This window comes from Sciurus vulgaris (assembly GCF_902686455.1).
Source record: "Sciurus vulgaris genome assembly, chromosome: 8".
NCBI lineage: Eukaryota > Metazoa > Chordata > Mammalia > Rodentia > Sciuridae > Sciurus > Sciurus vulgaris.
In genome coordinates this window covers 74,526,220-74,551,552 of record NC_136468.1, presented here as the reverse complement: position 1 = coordinate 74,551,552, position 25,333 = coordinate 74,526,220, and the positions used below count along the sequence as shown (strand labels likewise).

The 25,333-nt window shown below is 37.5% G+C and overlaps 2 protein-coding genes across 4 annotated transcripts in view; both read right to left on the bottom strand.

Annotated features, from left to right (window-relative positions):
• Positions 1-441: 441 nt before the first annotated feature.
• On the bottom strand, positions 442-10,666 carry LSMEM1 (leucine rich single-pass membrane protein 1). Its single transcript, XM_079149364.1, has 4 exons — positions 10,314-10,666; positions 6,772-6,903; positions 4,951-5,079; positions 442-1,472 (listed from the first exon to the last, which is right to left on the bottom strand). Exons 2-4 carry the CDS (start codon positions 6,896-6,898, stop codon positions 1,342-1,344), a joined length of 387 nt encoding a protein of 128 aa, XP_079005490.1. The 5' UTR covers positions 6,899-6,903; positions 10,314-10,666; the 3' UTR covers positions 442-1,341.
• Positions 10,667-12,965: 2,299 nt separating this feature from the next.
• Positions 12,966-25,333, bottom strand: part of IFRD1 (interferon related developmental regulator 1) — a 60,261-nt gene continuing 47,893 nt past the window's right edge. For all 3 annotated transcript variants that reach the window (XM_079149359.1, XM_079149357.1, XM_079149358.1), the window contains exons 9-12: positions 19,657-19,791; positions 16,464-16,592; positions 15,967-16,062; positions 12,966-13,751 (exon numbers count right to left, since the gene is read on the bottom strand). In XM_079149359.1, the coding sequence (XP_079005485.1) occupies positions 13,662-13,751; positions 15,967-16,062; positions 16,464-16,592; positions 19,657-19,791 (450 nt within the window). In that variant the 3' untranslated portion in view covers positions 12,966-13,661. The remainder of the gene's footprint in view (positions 13,752-15,966; positions 16,063-16,463; positions 16,593-19,656; positions 19,792-25,333) is intronic.

The following is a 25,333-nucleotide window of genomic DNA, read 5'->3' as shown; positions in this document are numbered from 1 at the left end:
TCCCCAGGACCAATCCCTAGTACTGCAAAACATTTTTTAAATGATCATTTATTATTGAACATAATATACGAACACTATGTAAGCAGAAAGGAAAAAGGGCATAAGAGCAAACAAGAAGAATAAGTATTTTTAAGAGTTATTGTATCAGATCTCCAGTGATTCCTGAAACAGTTTTACAACTGATAACAAATGACTTTTTCCATACCCTATCAACAGGTCAATAAGAGTTGTCCAGTAAATACAAATTTTAGGTTTTAAAAATGTTCTGCATGGTATCTATTAATTTTAAGAAAAAGAGCATATGCAGTACAAATGTTTTTGAGTGCAAAAATGGGTAAGTAAACAAATTTTTCAGCAACCTAAAATGACAGAATTGCAATACATTCTTCAATTGACTCACACAAAATATTTATATTAAATAAAAACTATCTAAGACTCATGCTTTTAAAAATCATTAATTTCATGCCCTCTCTTATGTCAGATACCATGTACCTTATTTTGCTATAAGAAGACAGTTTCCAAATATTCCAAGTACACAATTTCCTACTGTAGTTTAGCAAAGGCCACGAATTTATCATATTTCTTCCAAATTAATGAGCAGGGTGCTGAGGGGCTTCTTTTTTTTTCATGAGAAACAAAGTAAATGTGGCTTATGTAATTCTATATAACTTTACCTCTCCCTAGTTCCACATGAATGTGAGTGGCTCTGGAGTAGCATGATTTGCACAGAGTAGGAACTCAGTAAACATCAATTAGGCTTTCTCTGTTGTTTTCCGACCCCACCATACACACATAATTCCTACCCATGTTGCCACCAGCAATCATCAGACAGCAACCAGCTCTGAAGCCTGCCCATCACTGACCCTGGGGAAACAGAGTCAAAGTCTAATTACCTAAGCAGAAGAATGTCTTTTGTTGAAAACGGCCATCACCGGGTTCCCTTCGGCATAGGTAACTGAATTTCTTAGGCTTGCGCAGGAATCTGCACCGGTGTGTGAGGCGTCATGAACTTTCACTGGCAGTGAACCGGTTCTAGACCAAACTCCTCTTAAAAGAGAAGTTGTGTGTACATTGCCGAGTCTCCTGCGTGCTAGCCAACCACCCTAACCACATTAAAGCTGAAGCATCCTACCAGAAAATGAGACTGGGTCCCATGCACCCCTTTCCAGCTAACTCCAAACTTGCCTAGGAGCTGCTCACCTCCCTGACCAGGCTGGTTTTGCTGATCAGATAATCAATCCATTGCCTAAACGCAGGGCACTTTTTAGCCCTTGACCCAGTGCACCCCAGGAAAGTGAGGAGCTCCAGGTGTTAGCAGATTGCTCTTGGAAGATCAGTTCTCTAGTTCTTCTCCAAGTCCAGTTGGTTGAGTCGCTTTATGATCATGTTGTTGATTTTCTTAAGATCATCTATGTCCTTTCCCTCAGCTGTTAGTCTTCTCGACACATCATCCATCTTGTTTCCAGTTTGAACTTGAAAATGAAAAACAGACTGTGTTACAATGGTTTCCAGTATGTCCCACTGGGGCTCATCAGCACTGAGAGGCATTCTTGGCGAGGCCCTGTTCCAATATCCATGAGTTCCAGAAACTCAGGAAAGAAACTGGAGAAAACTGTAAATGCATATTAAATGGTTTATTTTTACACTCTCTTAGTGCCAGTCTAGACCACCACTGGCAGTTCCACCCAGATTTTGGCTAAGAAAGATATGGCTGTGAGCAACCAAAGTAAACTGCCAGTGTGCCCAATTATTTCTCCAGAAGTGATTTTTATACTGCCACATATCCAGGCCCATTCTCAGAAAAGGACTTTTGCTCATCATTTGGAAAATGACATTCTCTGGCTTCCAGCCTATTTTGACATGTCTGCTGGTTCTGAATTACCAGCTCATAATGAATGTTTAATCATTCCCCTCAGACCACTCCTGAGAATAGAGTACAATATTTTCCAAATAAACAGAACCCCGGTAGGATAGTAAGCTGGGAATGAAAACCTTTGAGGTCTGTTAATCGGAATTAACATTTCCAAAACATGCTGCACAGAATCAGTGCTTTATCTTTGAACTCCTTATCATTTCTATTTCAGGCAAGTTTTCCTCAAAGTTATCTTCTGGGACTGAATGATGTTGATTAACATGCTGCTGGGCTTGGCTGATGAACTAACCAGAGAAGGTAAACTAGCCATTAGAGGTTTGCCTCTCAGCTTTGGGGCAAATTGACTGCCCAGTGCTTACTTCTCCCTCATGTCTGAAAAAATCACATTGGATGAAACATAGTCCAAGACATGAGAGAAGGGTCTTAATTGAGCTTTGCTTCTGAGTCAGGCAGAGATGCCACACACTTCTGGCGAAAGCGTGAGACTGAAACAAATCCATGACACATGAAATCATTTCTTCTCTTGCAACCCTCCTACACTGCTCAAATCCAGAAGGAAGTAGCAACCATGCTCGCCTACCTTTGGTCTACAGTGCACCAGTCCCAAAATAAATTCCATGAAAAGAGAAAGGGTTCCGAGGATGAGAAAGTTGGAGTGAAAATATATGCCCACCTGCTCCTCAGAGATACACGGGAAGCAAAGAAACACCTTGAACATTACCTAGGCCAACAGTTCCCAAATTCATTTGACCACAGAGATCCCCCACTTTTTTTTTTTTTTTTTTAATCCCATGGAACTGGCATTCTGTAGAATATGCTGCTTGACTCCTCTGGCTACCAGGGGCAGACAGGAATCCATAGTAATGTATTCTTGTTGTCCATTATTTGTCTTTAGTGCAGAGATTATAACACAAACATAGGCTGAATGGTTTAATAAGAATATAATCAGTATAAAATATTTGTAATTATTTTGTAACAATGCCAGAGTTATAAAGAATATGTTATTTTGCTTCAATTAAAAGAATACACATTTGCACCAAATCCCAAGACAGTAAAATGGTTTCCCTATTAAAGATAAGGACAGATCTAGTTCATTTACAGATGCCTCTGCCTACTCTGATGTCACACTGGATTAAGGTTTATCTGAAAACAGAAGATGATTTTATTCTTACTTCAACTCAGGCAGTAGAATGCACAGGAGAGCTCTAAAGCCAAATAGGCCAGGATTTAAATCCCAGGTCTGTCTCTGTAAGCCTCATGAACACAGAGAGGTGATCTCTCTGAGCCTTAGTCTTTCATGAGTAAAATAAAAATATTTGACACCACCTTGAGAGGTAAAGTCTAAAGATAATCACACGTCTGGCACCTAGTAATTGTCCAATAAAGAGACGCTATTCACATCATCTTCCTGTTTTTTACTTATTATGACTTTGTCCTCAATATAAAGCGCTCAAGGCAAATAAAAAAATCCTATTTAAACAAGAATAGGAGGATAAAAAAGAGTATAATGTTTGATGTCAGGAAGTCTTTTAAGCCCTAATTTGGCACTTATTAGCTATGTGACCTTGGCATGTTAAGCTTCATTTCCAGCATAATAATGGATCCTACACTAGCTATACAGTTTTTAGAATGTTTTGAGCAAACATACATCAAATGTGTAACACAGTGCCTCAGACTGAGTAAGCACCCATTTTATAGCATTTGTTACTATCATTTCCTTAATCTTGTCACTTACCCCACAGAAAAGAGAATTTCCTGTGGTCTTCTCACTTGTTTAGAAACATAACCAAAATTCCCTACTGGTTTAAGAGGGCCATTACCCCTGTGAGGTGTGGCAGGCAGGACATTATGTTGGAATAACATGTCAAAATAGTAAGCCAGGTGTTCTTTCTGGCCCTGCAGTTTCAGGGGCCAACCCTTCCCCAGTCAGTAGCTAAATGCAAGTTCACAATTGCTATAGGATAATTTACATGTTAGCTTCAAAGTGCACAAGGGCACTGGCTGGGTGAAAGAGAAGCCATTAAACATCACCCCTCCTCTCCAGCCCCAACCCCAACCCCTGAGGCTAAACACCTTTAGGCTGGAAGGAGGAAGAAGTCATTGGGGAAGAAGACAAGTTAGCTGCAACTCAAGGATGGTGCACTCTGCCCACCTCTCTCCTCTCATCACCTCCACCTCCACTTCCTCAGCTCCTGAATGAACTCAGAGACATTCCAAAGATGAGGCCCCACTTCTCATTTAGAATCACCGAAGCCTATAAGTGTAAAAGGGCAGAAAAAATGACAGGGTGGAGGATGTAGGCAAAAGAGTATCAAAACAACCTCCTCCCTTAAGGGTCCTTGCATTCTTAAGTGGTCTGGGAAAGAATCAAAAAATTCCAGATGATAGTACACAGAGGTGAGCTGAGTGAGAAAACTGGGGTGCTCTGCAGGACAGATCACATGCTGAAGGAGGGGACAGCATGGCAGGTGGACTGCATCCCTCCCAGACCCAAGGCAGGGAGCCGGGCAGCACTGATGGTTCAGGGTCTCTAGGCTGGGAGATGATGTGGAAAAGCTGGTGACGCCACTCAACAACGCAGCATGCATGGCCCAGGCCAAGAGCAAACACCAGCCTGGACAGTGTCAACCAGAAAAAATCTGCCGTGACCATATCCCCAACACCACCTCAGGTGCTTTAATTTCTGAGGTGATATGCAAAGGAGAAAATCTGAGAGGGGGTCTGAACCCTGAGTGTGACTACCTGTTACAGATCTGAATTAATGGTAGGCAACTGATCTAGTTGCCTGATGGAGCTAGAGTTTCCAAGGGAGAAATTTAAATGTTATATAAGTATTTAACATAAACACTTGTGACCTTCGGGCACTGTGCCCTTGTGCAGTGGGCTTGTGCCCCAGGGACCTTGTCTCTGAGCAAAGGGTCTCACTCGAAGTGTGCATTCTGCCCATGTTTTCCAAGGGAAGCTTAGACTACCCGAAAGCACTGACTCATCCCAGGAGCAAAGTTAAACAACCAGCTAGGAAAACCAGCTATGAATTATGTACACTTAGTAATGAAAACCCTGCTGGTGGTACTTACTTATTAGAAATATCACGAAGAAAACCAGTGCCAAGCTGACAATCAGTGCAATTAGCAGCCCCATAAAGAACAGACTCCGCCTCCCATTTCCTGAGCGTGTGCCAAGGTCTGGGGTTTTCTCTTCTAGAGCTAATAGGAAACAAACAAAAAGAGCAACGACAAAAACTCCTCAGCATGCAACTTGTCAGCAGAAAGGAACAGCAGCCTATTGTTAGAGACATGAGTAATGAATACACCCATTTTCCTTCTGACAGTCCTAGAAAGTGACTTATGTATTAGGAATGTCTTTGGACAGGTGCAATTTTTGGAATTGTTTACCTTTCTTTGTATTGGTATTCAAAGGATGAGCAAGGATAAGCTATATCATCAGGCCTCTTTGGAAAGTTGTTTTAAGACTCTGTTGGTACTGAAGTAGCAGGACATGGATTGTTCTTTGGGGAGGGACAGAGAAGTAAAAGATTAAGAGTAACAGAGGCTCTACAGTTCTCCCACAGTAACCCAGGAGCAAAACATGGCTGGGTGTGGGCCACCTTCCTTGGGTGAAAACTGAACATTCTGGGGTGTCTCCCAAGAAATTCCTTTTATTATAGGAATAATCAAGCATGCCTACACCCATTTAAACAAAAGTGGCCCTGATATATTTTGGTTTCTTAAAACTGGTTTTAAGATGGATATGCTCTGAAACCAAGGTTCTGTGCAATGTTTTGAGCTGAACTGAAAATCCAACCTGCTCATAAAATAGTTTGGTTCACCCAAGCCTTGAACTGTCTGCATCCAGTAACTTTTTTAAGGCCTAGGTACCTAATAGCACTCAGATTAAACTGAGTAAGACATACGGAAACAGGGGTAGAGGAGATCATTGAATTACTTTTTGTATGCTCTCCTTCTTGGAATTGATCCTATAAATTGTGCTCCTTGAATATGGATAGACGGGTAGCTTATGTCCCATGTCCTATAAGTACATCCAATATCATCCCCCCATTATTAACACCCAAACACCTGCTTTTATTGAGATCCACTGCAATAAAAAAAATGGTGAAGATCTGAACCCATTAAAATGATGAAAAAAGCAAAAAACTAAAAAACGATTTAGAAGGGGAATGATAGATATAAAACTGGGATAGTAAATTGAGAGTGATAAGAAATAAATGGCAAATGGGCAATTCACACCAGTGTTCAAACGTCAGCATTAAGATAGAAAAGAAGGGGCTCAGACGATCTGATAGAACCATTTATAATATTTAGTGAGAAACATACACTTTTAGTATTCAGCAGATTTTGTCCACCCCCCCCCCCGACTTTTCTAACTATTTAATTGGGCAATTTGTAATTCATAAGGAGAAAAATGAAGTTGATTTTTTTGCCCAAGAGAATTTTAATGATATTTTCATAACTGGTGAATACGTTGAGCATTTTCTCAAAAATATGCTATCAAACAAAATCCTAGGGGAAGGTCAGCAGTATCAAGGTAGCTGTGGTGCTTAGTGAAGAGGAATTGCAATTGACAAGGGGCGTGAGCAGGCCTTGGGAGTCCAGTTCTGCAGGCTTCACCCTTCTCAGAGGTAGAAACACCACAGGATTTTTCCAGGATTTAAAGACAAGAGTTCAAATCTTCCTTAGGAGCCAAGAAAGCCCACAATCCCATGGATACTCAAAGAACAAAAGCAGAAATTGCCTAATAATAAATAGCATTTCCATTGCCAAGCTATTCCTAATGCTCCCTACCCCTACCCCACCACCCACACATCCACCTTAGCCTTTGGCATTTTTAGGCAGCTTGGAAGCCAGGAAGAGCCACCAAGTCACCAGGAGCACACATACGGAACAGATGCTGTGATCCAGCAGGATAGAGGTTTAGTTTGTTTAAGTCATTTATGGAATCCACGACATAAAGCTTTCCATCTTCATAAACACCACGAGACCCAGTGTCCTGGAAAGAATGATTCATTGCCCCTGGAAGAAAACATGACATTAAAAACAAGAGGCTGGGCTGTGGAGCTCAACAAGAACCAGAGCCAACAGGAAACTAGACAGGCATACAGAGAACCACCCACATAGGCTGTTTTGAAGTAAGGGTCTGGCTTTGCTTATCCAGAGGAAAATACTCCCTTTGATGGGCAACTTTCTAATTATTCTTTTTGCTTTGCTGGCCAGGAAGCTCATTGTCAAATGTGTGCCCCCCAACCCCCAGTTTTTTTTTAAATTATGCAACTGTTTATACCCTGCTTATCTGCATATCGTCTTTTCTCCTCCTTAGATTTCTCAATTCTATCTTATTTCCCCTGGATCTGTTTTCTTATTTTATAATTGATTTTAAAATGTTTCTCTTTTATGACATTGTTCATACTTTAGTGAGATGTCTTAAATTCTTTGTGCAGAAAGACTAGCTATAAATATAAAGACTGCCTGTGGCCATAATCATTCTAAAAGAAGAAAACATTACTGTGAAAACTTTCAAATTGCATGAGGCTTTAATACAACATTGTTATATTCTCCCTCAATATGGCATGAGTCTTTACCCCCAAATCTATCCTTTAGCCATTAGCTGGCTGTGAGTTTCTAGGACACAATTTTAGTAAACTTAGATGATGTACAGAGGAACACTGCTAGACTCCAGTTCAACGACTAGAAAAGCTTTCTCATCTTTGGTTCTCTTTTCATGAGACAGTCTCATAGTGATAGAGGGTTTTTTTTGGTCTGGAAAGGATTTTAGATCTGCTTTAAGTCCAGCCCCCATCCTTTCCACAAATGAGGACACTGGAGGTCAGCCAGGTAAATGCCCCAAATCTAGCAGAACTAGAACCAGGCTCTTGTTCAGAATCACTGGGCCTTCCTCCTGCTACCTTTCTCTTCTACACCCCTCCCTAATCCTCTTTCAAGCTGGGTTTGATGGTCCAAGTGACTCAGAGGATCTGACACAGGAGAACTGCAAGTTCCAGGCCAGCCTCAGCAATTCAATGAGACCCTGTCTCAAACTAAAAAATGAAAAGGACTGGGAATGTGGCTCAGTGGTAAAGCCCCCTGGGTTCAATCCCTAGTACCCTAAAAAACAACAAAAAGACTTAGCACAAATCTCCTGAGAGAACCGACCTTTCTTTTGTGCCCTGACTGGATGCTGAGCATTCTTCTTCTATCAGAACATCTACAGCACTTTACTGCATTTGTTGGCTTCCATCTATGATTTCCCCAACGGACTGAAAATTCCTTAGGGTAGGGAACGATCCTACTCAGTGCCAGGTTTAAATGCCCTTGACTTCTGTTATTTAAGTTGGAACACCTAAAATATTTATTTAGGGTGTAAATATGTCTTGAAAAGACTTTTGAGGCAGTTAATAAGTACACTAACAGAAGTAGGTCGAGGGAAAAATGCTCATGTGATATCTATTTAGACTTCAGTAAAGTCAGTGCAATAAATATTGTGGCTGCCTATAGGTGGCAACACACTTTACTTCCTGCTACTATGTCTATAGGTGGCAACACAATTTACTTCCCGCTACTATGTCTACAGGTGGCAACACACTATTTACTTCCTGCTACTATTTAATTTTTTTTTTCCTTTAATACCCAGTTGCAGAATGAAAATTATATTAGTTAGGAGGAAACAAAATCCAGTAGGAGAGGGCAGTGTAAATTTTTAGAAGATCTGGAAAAAATTATCAGCCATTTACTAAACACCTCAAACTACACTATATTAAGACCCAGCGATTTCCTGTAATACCTACAACCTATTGGCACTTATTTAAAATATGCTCCCGGGACCCTAGATAAGAAACACTGGAAGCCCAAAAAGTCGTGAACTCATTTTAATTTTTTCTTCTTTTTTTCAGAATTAAAACTGAAAAGTGTTTTAGGTTTCCTGAAAATTTAATTAACAAGAACACGTAATTTAAATAAGATGCTATTGAACCACAGTAGATACTGACTTCCAAATATATTCCTGTAACATTCCTAAGGGAATAACTTGATTTGATAATCAAATGAAAAAACAAAAACAAAAACAAACACAAAAATAAAAACCCAGTAGCAGTAGCAGCAAATAAGTTAAAGGATATTAGAGATAAAACCTTATCTTTGCAGTAAAATTAAGGACCAAAAATACTGACTGCAAGTCACAGATTTCCTAAACTCTCCTAGAAGTGTTTTATATCTTATCATCTCTTTATTCGTTATCCTAAATACTAATATTTCACCAGGAAAAAAGTTTGTATGTCATGTCATAGGATCATCGCTCCAAACAAACAGTTTCTATTTTAGGTTTGGTGACTGATGCATGCTTCTTTTAGATCTTTGACTTATTATCCTTGAGCCTGAGCTTCCTCTTCAGGAATGTAACTGCTATTGCTTAAATCACATACAGAGGCATAATCAGGGTTGTACAGAGTGGAGGATTAGCTTGGAAATCAGAACTGACTCACAAGGAATAGTCCAGCTAATTAAATCTACAAATTACTGACCTTGCCACCTAGTTAAAAGGTGATTCCCGAAAAATCTAAAACAACCTATGCTAAAGAGCGCTCTGAAAGAAAATTTCTTCAGAGTGAAGACACGATGCAAGCAGATGCTATTTCAATATATTGTTTAATGAAGAGCAACATGCAAATAGAAATAAAGAACTAGCAGAGAAAACTGAGTTGGGTGTGGCCCATGGTCCCAGGAGTCTGCAAATGATTCAGTTAGTAAATGGATACGAGATCACATGGCTTGAAAACGGGAGTCACAGCTGTTTGACACCCAGGGGTTTCTATCTTTGGCATCTCCAAAAGAGGGCATCTGGGAACAACCAAGGCTGGAGAACCAGTGTGACCAGCAATTCTGATGGTACTAACTCAATCCTCCTTCCAGACTCCAGAGTGCAAATTTGCTTATTCACCAAAATTGACCAAAGCAACATCTTTTAAAAGAACATTGATATCTTCCACTGAAACACGTAAGTAATTTCCGTTTCCTCTAGAATAGATCATTGCTAACAGCTGAGTTTTGGGCATGTAATAATTTTTCACTACCTACAAATAAATATTTTCACAAATATAGTGGTCTATTAAAAATTGCTTTGTGCTTTATTTTTTCCCCACAGGCCAGGTGCCTGGGTATCAAACCATAAAAATAACTCCCACTGATACTGCTTGCCACAAAATTGGAATTTTTACAACAGGACTTAATTCAAAGCTAATAAGCAGCTTTTTTGAGTGAATCATGGTAATTTGTTAATACCACTTCAGTCAATGCCTCTTCAGATTCATGAAGTAATTTTTAATATCCATTTTAAATCATTTCTATTGAAAGTTAAAAGCACAGGGCACATGCAACCATATCCCAAACTCAAGAATCATAGTCTCAGAGTAATATGCATGCAAACTACTTACAAAAAGGTGAGCTTTGCTCGGTTACCAGGAAAAAACAACTAATTATTCAGGAGCAACTACCACAAAACTTTCTATAAATTCTGTAGGTCTTTCTTGCCTTCCTTCAGCGCCCAAGTGTTTCCGTGAGGCCCACAAACCCTGGCACAAAACTAGTGGCCAGTTTAATGTTTATTTAGCCAAGCAATGCAAGATTGATTCCAAATACTGACTTTCCCCATAATGTCTAAGGTTATAAATGAATATATAACTGAAACTATGCTTTAAAACAACAAAACCACCACACCCTGCTTGAGTTGATAATTGGTGAGGTTCTTATTAGACTGAAATTAATGTCCTTATTTGGCTTAACGAACCGTAAGCTGAAACCACATTTCCAGCACTTCTGTCATGGCATACTCTTGTATATAAATATCTTGCAGCAGGCAGGAGCTGCCACTGAGACAACTAACCTGCAACCACTCCTGACCAAACAGAAAACTGCAATATGTAGGGAGGGAGAATGGCTTTGTCATCATAACTAGGATGATGGTAGGCATGTTAGTCAGCTTTCCATTACTATAACAAAATACCTCAGATAAAGAAACTTTTAAAGAGAGGTTTATTTTGGCTCCATTTCAGAGGTTTCAGACCATAGTCACTTGGCCCCATTCCCTTCAGGACTGTGGCAAGAGAGAACATTGTTGTGGAAATCACATGGAAGAGGAAGCTGTTCACCCCATGGAGGCCAGGAAGTAAAGAGGGAGAGAGAAAGGGGCCAGAGTACCAATATCCCCTTTCAGAGCAAATTCTCAACAACCTAACTTCCTTCCACCACCTCCCAATACTATACGCTGGAAAACAAAACTTTATAACACACGGACTGATGAGAGACATTTAAGATCCAAATTATAGTAGCAGATGACTCTAGGACTTCCAAGTAGCTACAAAATGAGTGGCAAGTTTCATGGCAATAGACCCAGCAAGTGAAGGAAATATGAGTAGCTGAGACTACAGGCGTGTGCCGCTGCACCAGGTTCAAGACTAAGATATTTAATTGTCAAAGGATGATGATACATAACAGGAGTGGGGGGTGAGAGAAGAATGGAGGAACTTTGGATTACATAGAGGGAAATGAAAGGGGGGAGGGGCAGGAGTATGAAAGATGGTGGAATGAGACATTATTACCCTATGTACCTGTACATGAATGGTATGAATCTACATCATGCACAACCACAGAAATGAAATGATGTACCCCATTTGTATACAATGGTTCAAAATGCAGTCTAAAAATAAATCTTTTTAAGAAAAGGATACATTGGTTATTAAATGGCAGAGATGAAATGTGAATCCAAATATTACATTAAAATCTGAATTCAACTATACATCAGTGAGGGTGATGACATTGGCTTTAGACTAGATTTCCAGAACACTAATAAAGGAGCACAGCAAGACATGCTATTTCATCTTCTTTCATGTACCTGTTGAAGAAAATATTCTCACATCATTTAATCTGGGGACATTTTCAAGTACTTCTTGCTTACTTCAAATACTATCTCAGGGTATCTAGATTAAATTCCCAGGAAATTAAGTAAATGCCATCAGACTTGAGTCATAGATGTTGATTCAAAATTAATCCTTGAGCCTCAAAATAGGGCAGGAACCATATCAAATTCTTTCAAACCATCAAGATTAACCAAAACTCATATTTAAAAATATTATACAAACATGGAACAGAAAATGTAGGAAGTAAACACTACTTGAAGTCTCTTCCATGATTCTAGCCTACGTGGAATATAAGAAGTAACAACAAATGTTGGGAGAAATCCTAGTTCTTGGCTGGCAGCAGTGAATGTCTCAAGTGTGTAAACTTTCAGGGAGGAGCGTTCTGCTTCCCCTACCTAGGAAAGTAAACAACTGTACCAAATTGACCTACTGTTACCAAGGGAACCATATAGAAGCCTGGTGGTCTGATCCCCCATGGCACATTGTGATTGGGTAAGAAACCTATAAAATGTATGGCTGTTCCTGCAATAAATGAGTTTGCAGGCTGCTTGCCACAAGCCTGCTTTCACCCAACTCCCAGAGTCTGGGGGTCTTGACTGCACATCCTTAACCGCAAACCCAAGTTTTAGATTTCAATCTGCTTCCTACTGTGCTGTATCAGAGGGATGGAATTCCATGAGTGACACCATAATGATTTTCACTTATTAGGTACATCACACTTTCTAGGAGTTATTGGGGATGTGGGAGGGGAAGGACACGATTTGGAAAAAAAAATATCTGAAGTGATTTTGAAATTTCTTTCTACAATGTACATGCTTCCATCCCTTACCGTTTCTACAGCAAGAAAACCAAAGGATCAGGTATATGGATTCTGAACTGCATGTGTTGCTTAAGCTATATAATTTAAACTCAAATTTAACAATTAAATTTTAATGCATTGTCAAAAAGTGTACAACTTTTCATACAATAAAACACCTCATCATAAGGACAACCAAGCAATAATACTCTTAGTAATTTGAATCCCAATTATACATTGCTGCATTTTTTTCATTGTAATATTTTCAAATATACAAATAAAGCTTTGTCTCACTCCCTTCCTACCTGGCTTGAGTAATTTTGAACTCTGTGTCTCAAAGCTGTAAGTAATGTTTGTTAGTATAAAAAAAGCACTTTCAGTGTGCAAACATCTTTATTTTATTTCAAAGTAAAAAGAACAAGGTTTCATACAGCAGATAAAATAGTGTTACTGCTCTCTCAGAGGTTATTTCTGGCATAGGCTAATTCACCATGAACTCCCAACAGCTGAAATGAATGGCCTTTAATTTAAGAGCAGCTTTTGTAAAGTCTCATGGTATAATACCTTTAGTAGATCCCAGTGACAATTAAAATTAAAAAGTTACATTCCATTTAAAATTCAAAACACAGCAGCTTTTCCAGAGGAACTAGCTCCCAAAAACTGTATCAGAAATTTATATTTAAGAGATTAAGTTAAAGAACTTGTAGGTACACATCATTATAATCAGTATTTTTGACAACCACAGTATAAGAAATTAAACCTTGTCTAATTTTTTGCATCATGAAATCAAGTGAAATACCATCCTTTTGCTCTCTTCATAAATAGAGTATGACCAAACATTACACTTTATTCGTGTTTACTGATGATATTTACAGAGAATATTCAATAATCAGAAATCATCATTTACAATACTATACATTAAATTATAAGGAATAACCCATCCCTACTATAAAAGTCACCTAAGTTGACCCAAGATAAAAACTGTCTCTAAAGTTCATATACATTAGAAATACCTAAAAATTAAAAGGAAAAAGAAAAATATTAGAAAATATTTGGCAAGTGCTAGAAATCTAGAAGAATTCTCCAACATCTGTTCTCTTATCTCGACATTTGCTTCGTGCTTTTGTTCGTGCTTTGAAAGCTGCAGAATTGTATAAATGCTGAAATGAAGAACGGGAAAATACACAGGATCAATAAAACTTAATAAAATATTCTTATAAAATAGGGGGGAAAAGGGCAAAAATCACAAAGGAAAGAAATGAACTAATCTGACCCTATTAATATTTTAAATGTTTACAAACATGAAGAGTGAATAAGAAAATTAAGAACATATGGCTACTCCATATTTAGAAAGTTATTAACCAACTTTGTAAAATATTAAGTACATTCCAACCAAAAACGTAAACAAGGGCATCAATTAATGTGATCAAGAAAACGATGAATCATGACTAATGTGAATAAGAAGTCCTACCCAGTTGTCAATTAATATAAGAAAAGGGGGTGCCATTTTAACACTCATTAAATTAACATAGTTTTAAAATTACAAACCCAAAGCTGTCAAATCTGTGTGTGACAGCTACATGTGTTTATTCACTACTGGAGAAATTAAAAATGACAGGATAACTCTGGAAAGTAATTTGGCAAAACACATCAAAAAGTCATAATTTACCCTCCATTTCCAAGTAGGAAATTTCCTTGAAGAAATAATTTAAAAGTATGTAAAAATGCTTAATATTCACTACAAAGTTTTAAACTAACAATCTCATCACCATAAAACAGATTAAATACAAAAGTTCAATAAAAATATTACACATTTCATGCACCCACTAAGATGGCTATAAATAAAAATTTTAAATGAACAATAATAGCAAGCACTGATGAGGAATGAAGAAAATGGAACATTTAAACTCTGTTGTCACAAATGTAAAATAATGCAGCAGCTAACAGAAGACAGTCTGGTGGTTTCTCAAACAGTTCAATATAAAATTACCATATGACCCAGCAATTCCACTCTTAATTCTATAACCTCCAATATCAAGAAGAAAACAAAAGCCCTATGTGAATGTTTACACAGCTCTACTGATAATGGCTGAAAGGTGGAAAAGTACAAATAAACTGATAAACGAATAAGCAAAACAAGGCATATCATATAATAGATTATTATTCAACCAAAAATATGAATGAAGCTTTTTTTGCTTTGTTTTTTTGGTACCAGGGATTGAACCCAGGGGCACTTAACCACCAAGCCACATTCCCAGTCTTTTTTTATATTTTATTTTGAGACAGGTTCTCGCTGAATTACTTAGGGGCTCACTAAATTGCTGAGGCTGGCTTTGAACTCATGATCTTCCTGCCTCAGCCTCCCAAGCTAGTGGTATTACAGGTATGTACCATCTAACATGAAGTTCTGATGCATGCCACAACATGGATGAACCTTGACAACATTATGTCAAAAGAAAAAAGCCATTCTTTCCATTTACATGAAAAATCCAGCACAGGTAAATGCAGAGACAGGAAACATTCGAGCTTGGCAGTGGCTGAGGGAAAAGCCAGATAGGGAGTGGCTGGCTGCCTATGGATAAAAGGTTTTCTTTTGAGCTGATGGAAATGTTTAAATGGGACTGAATTTACACTTAAAACAGTCTACATTATATAAATAGCATGTTGATTTTGAAAACAAATATAATTAAAGATTTTTGAAATATTAAAAGTGAAAGTGAGTGGGGGCGGGGTAGGGTTTGCGTGGCAGAGATGCCTTAAACCTCAGGAGGCTGAGGCAAGAGGATCCCAAGTTCCAGGGCAGCATTGGCAACTTAGCAGGGCTTAGTGAGACCCTGTCTCAAAATAAAAAATAAAAAAGACTGAGGATGTAACTCAGTGGTAGACTTCCCTGGGTTTTAAAATAAAAGTGAAAATAACATTAATCACCATCTAATGTTACAAACTCCTGAGCAGTTTTCCTTATTTGTAAAATGAATCTAGTATTAAGTAAGCTATTATCTTATACAAAGGAAATATGTGTAAATACTCGTTTTTGTGTTACAGTTGTAGGATTACAGGTTAAAAAATTTTATTAAACCCCCCTCCCATACACACACTAAATGAATAAAACTGCTATGTGGAAACATTATGAAAAACTAAAACTTCATACATATCAGTAGACACAGCTAAGTTCTGTCACCAGACAGAATCAAATCCTTAAAAAAAAAAATCAAGGGCTGGGGAGATAGCTCAGTTGGTAGAGTGCTTGCCTTGCATGTACAAGGCCCTGGGTTCGATACCCAGCACCGCAAAAAAAAAAAAAAAAAAAATCAAATCTTTAGCTCCAGTTTTCATTATGCATTTAATTCTATTAAAAACAAAAACAAAACCTACCCTTTCAAAACGAGAAATCTTCATCGTTTTAAGTGTTGCAGCATCGAGCAGCACTGGGGGTCCAAGTTCAAATACATTGCGAAGGAATTCATTTGACTTATGTGAAAGAAACAGAGATAAGGTTCAATATTAAATATCACAGCTCTTTTCCACTACTAAACAAATCTGATTAACAGAAGTTATGTGGAACTACAAATACGAACTTTAAGTCACTTATTTTCTATTTCTCAGTAAACGGGCAAATTGTTTTACAATGCCTTGAATCCAAGAGTTCTTAACTGAAGCCATTTGTTTTCATAAAGTTATCAGTAACATTCCAGATTTATACAATACAAAAATTGTTTCACAGATGTATTAATTTCAAAAATAAATTTACTTTTTTCTAACACATGAAGGCTTTCGGATAATCAATTAACTTCAAACGCCAAGTAAGTGATCTACATTCAAGGCAGCTCCCTAATTCATAAGCAAACATGTAAAAGGCATCACTCACTCACCTGCAAGTGGTACTGCATTCCTGATCCAAGAACCTCCTTGAAGGTGTCATAGGTGTGTTTCTTGACCCAGCTATCAATATACATGCGTTCAGGACCAAATTTAACAGTTTCCGTTGGAAAATCCCGTTCCTAGCCAAAAAAAAAAGCAAAGTCATCAGAGGCACTAAAAATAGTCCAAAGAGATATTACATAAATGCAATTTCCAAACAGAGAAGATACATGCTGAGATACTGTGAACAATATTTTCAATCGATACTTCTGTATCAAAAATGTAGACTAAGAATTACTATTCTGTAAGGGCACAGAATTTGTCTAACTGTGTAAAGATACAACTAAGTTAGAATAAATATTAATGACAAAACTACACTGGGGAGAACACACTTAAAAATTTTGAAAGCATTCAAGAAACTAGGAAAAAAGACCTTAGGCAACTCAATGAAACCCTGTATCTCTGAATAAAATCTAATAAAGGGCTGGGGATATGGCTCAGTGGTTAAGCATCCCTGGGTTCAATATCTGGTACAAAAAAAAAAAAAAAAAAAAAAAGAAACTAGAAAAAAGATAAAATGTTTGTAATGGGTCCAGGAGAAGAGTAGAAGGTTGTGAGTAGTCTGAAAGGCAAAAATAGCACAAGGTAAGGTGTGAACTGATGAGCAGAAGGGATCTAGGAAAAATAGTAAAGATTACAGTGGGAAGACCAAGCTAAAGGAGATCCAACAACCATGAGGCGCCAGAAGGTCTCACACCAGGGTTATTAAGAAAACAAGAGGTGACACCTGAGGTTAAGATTTCAGAAATGGAACCATTTTACCAGAACACCATTTCTATCTTGGAGCCATGAGTACAGCCCAAGAAAAATGGAAATAAAGTCAACGGAACAAATATAGGATAGGGCTTTCCTGATGGATAATGTCACCCAGAAAGGCGACAGAACTTGATAAGAAAACCAACTGCTTAATTCTTTTTAGAATTGTGAATATTTAATAACGAGAAATAGATCATCCAACTATCATGGGAAAGGAGAAACATGGCAATGAAACTTGAGGTGCAACTGCCCATCCCACATCTACCCATACCCTTTCTCTCTCAGCAGACACAGAATACAATGTAATGGAAAAAAACGTGAATACTAAACTTGGACATGCCACTCACTGCCTTGGCAATTTCTGATTTAACCTCCTTGAATCTGCTCCTTTGCCTTCAAAAAGAGGCTACCTATACCTATACCACATGAAAGTTATTAGAGGGACAAGAGAAAGCATGTCTGTAAGGCACAGACTGAGTGGTCACCTGGGGTTTACCAACAGCTAAAAAAAATAGTCACACCTTATTATTTCAACCTCGTTTCAGAAAACACTGAGACACCAGGGAAGAACTCTTATTTCGCACCCACCCAACCTCTATGAACTCATCTGCATCCTTACCTATTCCTCCCTCTATTCTAAATGTATCAGACCCCACCTTTGCTCCCTAATTCAAGGTGAATCCCAATCTTTCCCTTATATTTTCAAATTTTCTCTACAACAAACTCTCTACAATTCAGCACTACAGCTATCTCTTCCTCTTCCCACTTATAGTCATGCCTTTTAAAAGAACTGCTGGGATACACCATCTCTGCTTATTCACTCCCATTTTCTTTTCTTACCCCCAATCCCCAGTACTGGGGATTAAATCACTGAGCTATATCCCAGTTCTTTTTATTTATTTAATTTTTTAAATTTTAAGACAAGACCTTGTTAATTTGCTGAGGGTAGCCTCAAACTTGCAATCCTCCCTTCTCAGCCTCCCAAGTTACTGGAATTACAGGCATGTTCTATTGCACCCAGCTCCCCATTCACTTTCTAGTTCACTTCAATCTGGCTTTTTTCCCACCAGTCTACTGAAGTTACTCTTATAAAAGGTCACTAATGATCAAATTGACAGATTTATTTGAAACACTTGACTTCTCAGCATTTGGCCCTTCTGAAAGAGCAAAGTACAATGGGTTTAAATTTTAGCTTTGCTACTTATTGTTCTTTATTCCCTTTTCCCTAAAAAGGAGGTAACTGTATTGCTAAGAGTTAGTGCACTGAAGCAGAGGCTGGAGGAACAGGAATCTCTATGGAAGAACAGAGGGGCTTAAATTCTGAGATGAAGAAAGGATAGGGAAGGCCTGGAAGAGTAGATCACTAGAGGATAAGAGTGGTTTCCAATTTTACCAGGGCTGAGGAATGATAATAAACAAGAGGCTTGATAATGCTGGTGTGTAAACTGAGATTTCAGAATAATTGGTGCTGAGTGCTACAGCTGGCCTAAGCAGAGGTGCTTATCAACAGATGCCTGTCAATAGGTGTTGTCAACCCCTTACAATCTATTACTTAACAGGGAATGCATCGAGACAGGAAATCTGCAAATCTAATCCAGAAAATCTAGGTCGCATCCTCATCCTATCTTTGAAGGTTATACTATCACACTCAAAATTTCTAAATATAGAAGTAGTTTATAGTTATTTCTGAAATGATTTATTTAATTTAGGAACACTGCCACACTAATTACAAAACTAATTTCAATTCTTAGCAACTGATGTCTGCTCTAGTTAGAGGGTTTTGTTTTTGTCTTTAGATTATAAAATCCAGAGTAAATAGAACTTACTAGAATGCAGTTACAGTCACCATAACCAAAGTATTTAGATCCCAGAGGATCTACTTTATATCCAAAGTTGCACTTCATAAAAAGTAGATCAAAATAAAGAAAGTAGGATACATATGAGAATCACAGGGAACACAACAAAACCAGATCTGGAGTGGGAACTCAGCATCCCTAGATTAAATTCCCATTCTAAATTTTCATGTATTCATCAGGTTAAATGACTTTTTGATAATGCAGTTATTCTCAAAAAACTGCCCTACAGTGTATTTTATAGACAGGGCCTCGCTAAGTGGCTGAGACTGGCTTTGAACTTTCAATTCTCCTGCCTTAGCCTTGGGAGCTGCTGGAATTACAGGAGTGCTAAAAATAAAGTACCTTTATACATCAGTATTAAATTTGCCTCTGTAAGGAAAAAAAAAGTTCTTCACTTACGTTAAAAATCTGCTTGGTCTTAAATGAGGAAATTTTGAATGAATAAGAAATTCAATCAACAAAATGACTTAATTGTCAAGTTCAGCCTGAAATAATCCAATTTCAAATTATTACAAGTATTTAAGAGGCCTACCTCCACCGCCCTCAGGACGTCTCTGAAAACAGACCGCTGCTTTCTCTTGTCCACTTTGGCCCGGTGTTTATTTCCATCTGTAGCCAGAGCCCTAAGCATCTGTGTCAAAGATTCCATGTCTTCATAAAAAAAGTCCTGAAAAGGAAAGCAATTTTGTTTCAGTTGTTATGTTTTTGTTTTAATTTGATAAAACCTCTCCTATAGTTAACAAGGAACAGCTTACCTTTGAAAAACACCTAGTTGTACAGAGCAATGCAAAAACGTAAGAGATTTAAAGATTTTGGCACCCAGACATATTTATATTATCATGCAAAATTTTAATCCAGAAATGCTAATTACCACAAAACAATTAACATTCCCCTTCCAAATATATCCAGGTGCGTTCAACACTTATTGTGCTCCCAATAATATAAGACATTACTGGGGTTTCAAAAAGTTCAGTGAAACATTCGTACATTAATACAGCTCCTACTCTTTGGCTACCCAATCCCAAACCACTCATTGGGGGGAAATTCAATTATACTTATTCCAAAGGTATAAGCTATTGGTAATGGTAATGCTTTTTAAACTACCTAATTTCTAATTCACTGTCATATTTCAAATAAGCAACAAAGCATTCACATCAGTTATACAATCCAAGTGATTAAATTATTTAAGGCAATAAGATACATTACTTGCTATCACCTAACTGATTAAGAATTACCTTGTTAACCTGCTATACATTTAAGAAGTCTCTCTCTATTTCCTAACTCCACTTATACGGGTGGGGGCAGGTGTACTGGGGATCAAACCCAAGGCGTCACACATACTAGGCAAGCCCTCTACCTCTAAGTTGTACCCTCAGTCTTCCCAATTTCATTTTATAACCACATTAAAAACTTAAGACAGGCAGTGGCAGTGGAACACACCTCTAATCCCAGCAACTGAGAAGATTGAGGCAGGAGGATCACAAGTTTGAGGCTAGTCTCAACTACTAAGTGACACCCTGTCTCAAAATAAAAACCAAAAATAGCTGGGGATATAGTTTGGTGGTAGAGCACCCCTGGATTCAATGCCGGTACTGCAAAAATGAGAATTAAAAAATAAAATCCTAGACAATTCAATCTTATTTAGCTAACCAAAATTAGAGCAGACACATCCAAGAAGCCAGATGAGCAATCTGTAGTTCTATTTGTTCATACTTGTTCTAACATATTTTTTTTGCATTACATGTAATAATCAATTTATTAGGAGAAGCAGCTCACATTCTGGACATTCTTCAAATTGTACATATGATTATCTAATCTTTGAAAAGTATGTAAATATGATTTCTTTTAATGTTTTATTTTTATTTTTGGGGTACCAGGGATTGAGCTCAGGGGCACTGAGCCACTGAGCCACATACCCAGCCCAATTTTGTATTTTATTTAGAGAGAGGGTCTCACTGAGTTGCCAGTGTTGAGGCTGACTTTGAACTCTCGATCTTCCTGTCAGACTCCTGAGCCACTGGGATTACAGGTGTGTACCACTGCACCTGGCAATCCATTTCTTTTAATGTTTAAAGTAGAAAAAGACTATTCTGTGGAAAATAAATTTGAAATTAATGATATTCTTGCCTTCTTTTTTTTTTTTTCTTGGTACCAGGGATTGAACTCAGGGGCACTCAAGCACGTAGCCACATCCCCAGCCCTATTTTTTGTATTTTACTTAGAGATAGGATCTCACTGAGTTGCTTTGTGCCTCCACTGTTGCTGAGGCTGGCTTTGAACTCTTGATCCTCCTGCCTCAGCCTCCCAGCCACTGAGATTACAGGAGTGTGCCATCATGCCCGGCTACTCTTGCTTTTAAGCGCATACATTTTCTCTTATTGTTGATATTTCGGATTGTATATACTTAACTGTTCAAACAAATGTTTTCCTCATACGTTCCAATTCAACCTATATCTAAGTTAAATAGATAATGTGCATTAAAATAAGATGCAACAGCTTGGTACAGTGGTGCACACCTGTAATTCCAGTAGCTGGGGAGGCTTAGGCAGGAGAATCTGAGTTTCAAACCAGTCTCAGCAATTTAGCAAGGCCCTAGCAACTTAGTGGGGATGTGGCACAGTGGTTAAGCACCCTGGTACCAAAAACAAGAAGGCAATAAAGGTATTAAAACAGATTAAAAGTATGTTTATCTCTATATTTAAAATTCCAATAAATTTGATTATATTATGATGACAACAATTTAAAAGAAACAAGTGTTATCTAAAGGTCTGGTTGTTTCCTATTCATTTTATTGGCTACTTGTTCTTCAACATTATTTTAAAAAAGAAGTATGAAAGATTTGAAAATCTATAAAGATGAATAAATAAAAAACAAGACAGCCCCAAACACAAAAAATTATCCAGCACACACCAAAAAAAATCCATAGGTGACAAATTGCTGAGTTCAATAAAATACTAAAACATGGGAAAGAAATGTATAATAGTTTAGAAAAATGTCTTCATAAAGTGCTTGGAGATATGTATACATACACATATGTGTGTATATATATATACATACATATATGTAGATGTTACATTTTCCCTTCCTTTATGTGAGTGTATATATACATATATATATGTAACTATACATGTATACATACATATATGTAACTCATAAAAAAAAGTAGTACAGAAGCAGCATCCAAAAATCTATTTACTGGAGTTTAGGACAACTATAATAATAAAACTATGTACTCTAGGACAAGTAAAAAGTAGGGTTTCCAGGGATACAAGCTCTATCTATAATACTTCAATATCGATAATGGGGAAAAAAAAGCAGTCATTATTATACAGCAAGGTCAAAAATCCTGGACTAGAATTTCAAATTTACTACCCACTATACTGTTTTAAGAATTACAAATCTGGGGCTGGGGTTGTGGCTCAGTGGTAGAGTGCTTGCCTGGCATAAGCGAGGCCCTGGGTTCAATCCTCAGCATCACATTAAAAAAAAATAAAGGTATTATGTCCACCTACAACTAAAAAATATCTATTAAAAAAAAGAATTATGAATCTGTTTTATCATCTGTAAAAAGAAAATATCCACCCTCCCACACAACAGTTAAGGATTAAATAAGATAAATAGGGCTGGGGATATAGCTCAGTTGGTAGAGTGCTTGGCTTTGCAAGCACAAGGCCCTAGGTTCAATTTCCAGCACTGCAAAAAATAAATAAATAAATAAATAAATAAATAAATAAATAAATAAATAAAATTGTCAGTAAATTCTGAAGCATTAACTATTATATCAGAATTCCAGATTTAGAGGAATTTATATAGCTAGAACTTGCATTTTCTAAAAACTTGTGAAGTACCTGGATTAAGCAACTTAATCACATATAAAGCATCCATTTTGCATTGTTTGAATCACAAGCATGCACACTTACAACCTTGGGCATATTCATACTAGCCATCTGTGCCTCGGTCTCCTCTTATGTATAATGCAAACAGTTAATACTACTCATGTTTCACAGGTATTAATAAAGATTAAATGAAATACTAATAATATATAGACTGCACATAAACATATATTAATCCCTAATGTTTTTTAATGTTATAACATATATAGCCTGTTCAATCTAATATAAGTACAACAAACTGGGTGGCTGAAGATTGTTACCTAAGTAATAGCATAACAAAATTAAATGATTTCAAAAATTAAGTAGAATTAGGATAAAATGAAATCAAATAAAACTTCTAGAAGAGTTTAGTCAGGGTTAAATGCAAGGTCTCAAATTTCATTCCCCAAACTAGTATTTCTACATAGAAGTCACCGGAGTACTGATTCTAAGCAAGATGAAGTAAGCTGGGTCTTAGAGAGCTACCCTAAGTGTTAAGAAATAAAAATCATGGGCTAGGGTGTAGTTCAATGGCAGAGTGCCGGCCCTGGGTTTGAAGCCCAACCCTTTAAAAAAAAAAAAAAAAAAAAAAAAAAAAAGGACTTTTTTTTCCCCCTTCAATCCTTGCTCAATAAAGCAGAATATCTTTGTCAAGGTATGGGGACATTTTTACAAAAGGTCAGTTGCCCTATAAACTAAGGTAAGAAACAGGAAGAATATTGAGTTGCTTCCTCTGAATCTAAGGGATATCAGTTACCCCTAGGAAATCTTTGTTATTGGTCTTATCTTTTTCCTCTCCCCCACTGTACCACCTCCTCTGTCAGGTCAGGTGGGGGATGGAACAGGGAGACTATTTTTCTGAGGCAGGAAAATGCTGAATACCATACTTCAGTATATTTTCCTGAGGCAGTTTTAGACCAGCATATTACATCCCCAATAATCTGTAATTCTGCCCACCTAATAGCCTCTGTCTTATTTTAAGTTTCCAGAGTTCCTAAAAGGCCACTAGCAGACTCCTGCTGGAGGGAGAAAGCAACATTCAATTCAGTCAACACATTAAGGTTGCCACTTACACTGTACCCATCATGTGTTCTCAACAACTCTACGAGGTTATTACTATTATTCTATTTTAAAGATAAGGACATGGAGACATAAGCAGTTGTTGCCAGACACTGTACAACTAGTAAACGCAGAAGAGAGATATAATCCTAAGCAGCTTGGCTCCAGAGACCACTCCTACACAAACAATAAGCCAGGCATGTTCTCACAAAGGAGTATTAATTCCCAGTTTCAACTCTGAAAAACAATTATTAGTATCTAACCAACTTGTTCTTTAAAATCTTACCCATAAGTCACTTCGTCATAACTTTTTTTTTTCTACCACCTTCAGAACGTTTTTAAGGTCTCCCAGAAATAATTCATCATACTGCTAGGTTTCCATATTAATACCATAAAAAAACAATTACACTACCTAAAAGCTTTGAACAACTCAAAGCGACTCACCTGTTACACAAACTCTTTTTGGTACTGGGGACTGAATCCAGGGTGCCAGCCCTTTTTATATTTTATTTGGAGACAGGGTCTGGCTAAGTTCCTTAGGGTTTTGCTAAGTTGCTGAGGCTGGCCTCAGCCTCCTAAGTCACTAGGATTATAGGTTATGTGCCACTGTGCCCAGCTATACAAATTCTATTTCAAATCTTCCTATGTATTTTCATCAATCCCCCCTTTTTTTGGGTGGGGGACAGGCTGGAGATTTGCACCCAGGGCCTTGTGCATGTTGTGCATGCTAGACAAGTTCTTACATACTTAAAACAAATGGCAGACTTGGTTTTATTTGTAACTCAGCTCATTTTTGCCCTTGGACAAGGATTTAAGTCATATAAACATGTTTGGATGAGTTCTCCTGGCTATGACACTTATTAAGTCAAAGAATAAGAGATACAAATTGGTAATATTACATTTACACAAATTTAAACAAATTAAACGTATAATTTAAATTGCATTATAACTTTCCTTTTAAGATTTAAAAAGTGAAAAAGAAAAATTAACATTTCTAGCCAGCAAAGAAACACAAGATTAAAAACTGGGACATCTGGTTTCTGTGCTTTGAGGTTAAGAAACCATTAACTAGTTCAATAAAATTAAACTGATCACTAAATTTGAGCCCAATTTCTTACATAGGGAGAATCATTATCATTCACTTACTTCTCGTTCCCCTTCAAAGAAAGGGGGGCTACAGATAAATATTTCACACACACAAATTATAAGACGGCAGACATTTTTAAGATACAGGCCTGGAATGGAATGCAAAGGACTAAATATGGCACACAAACCAGA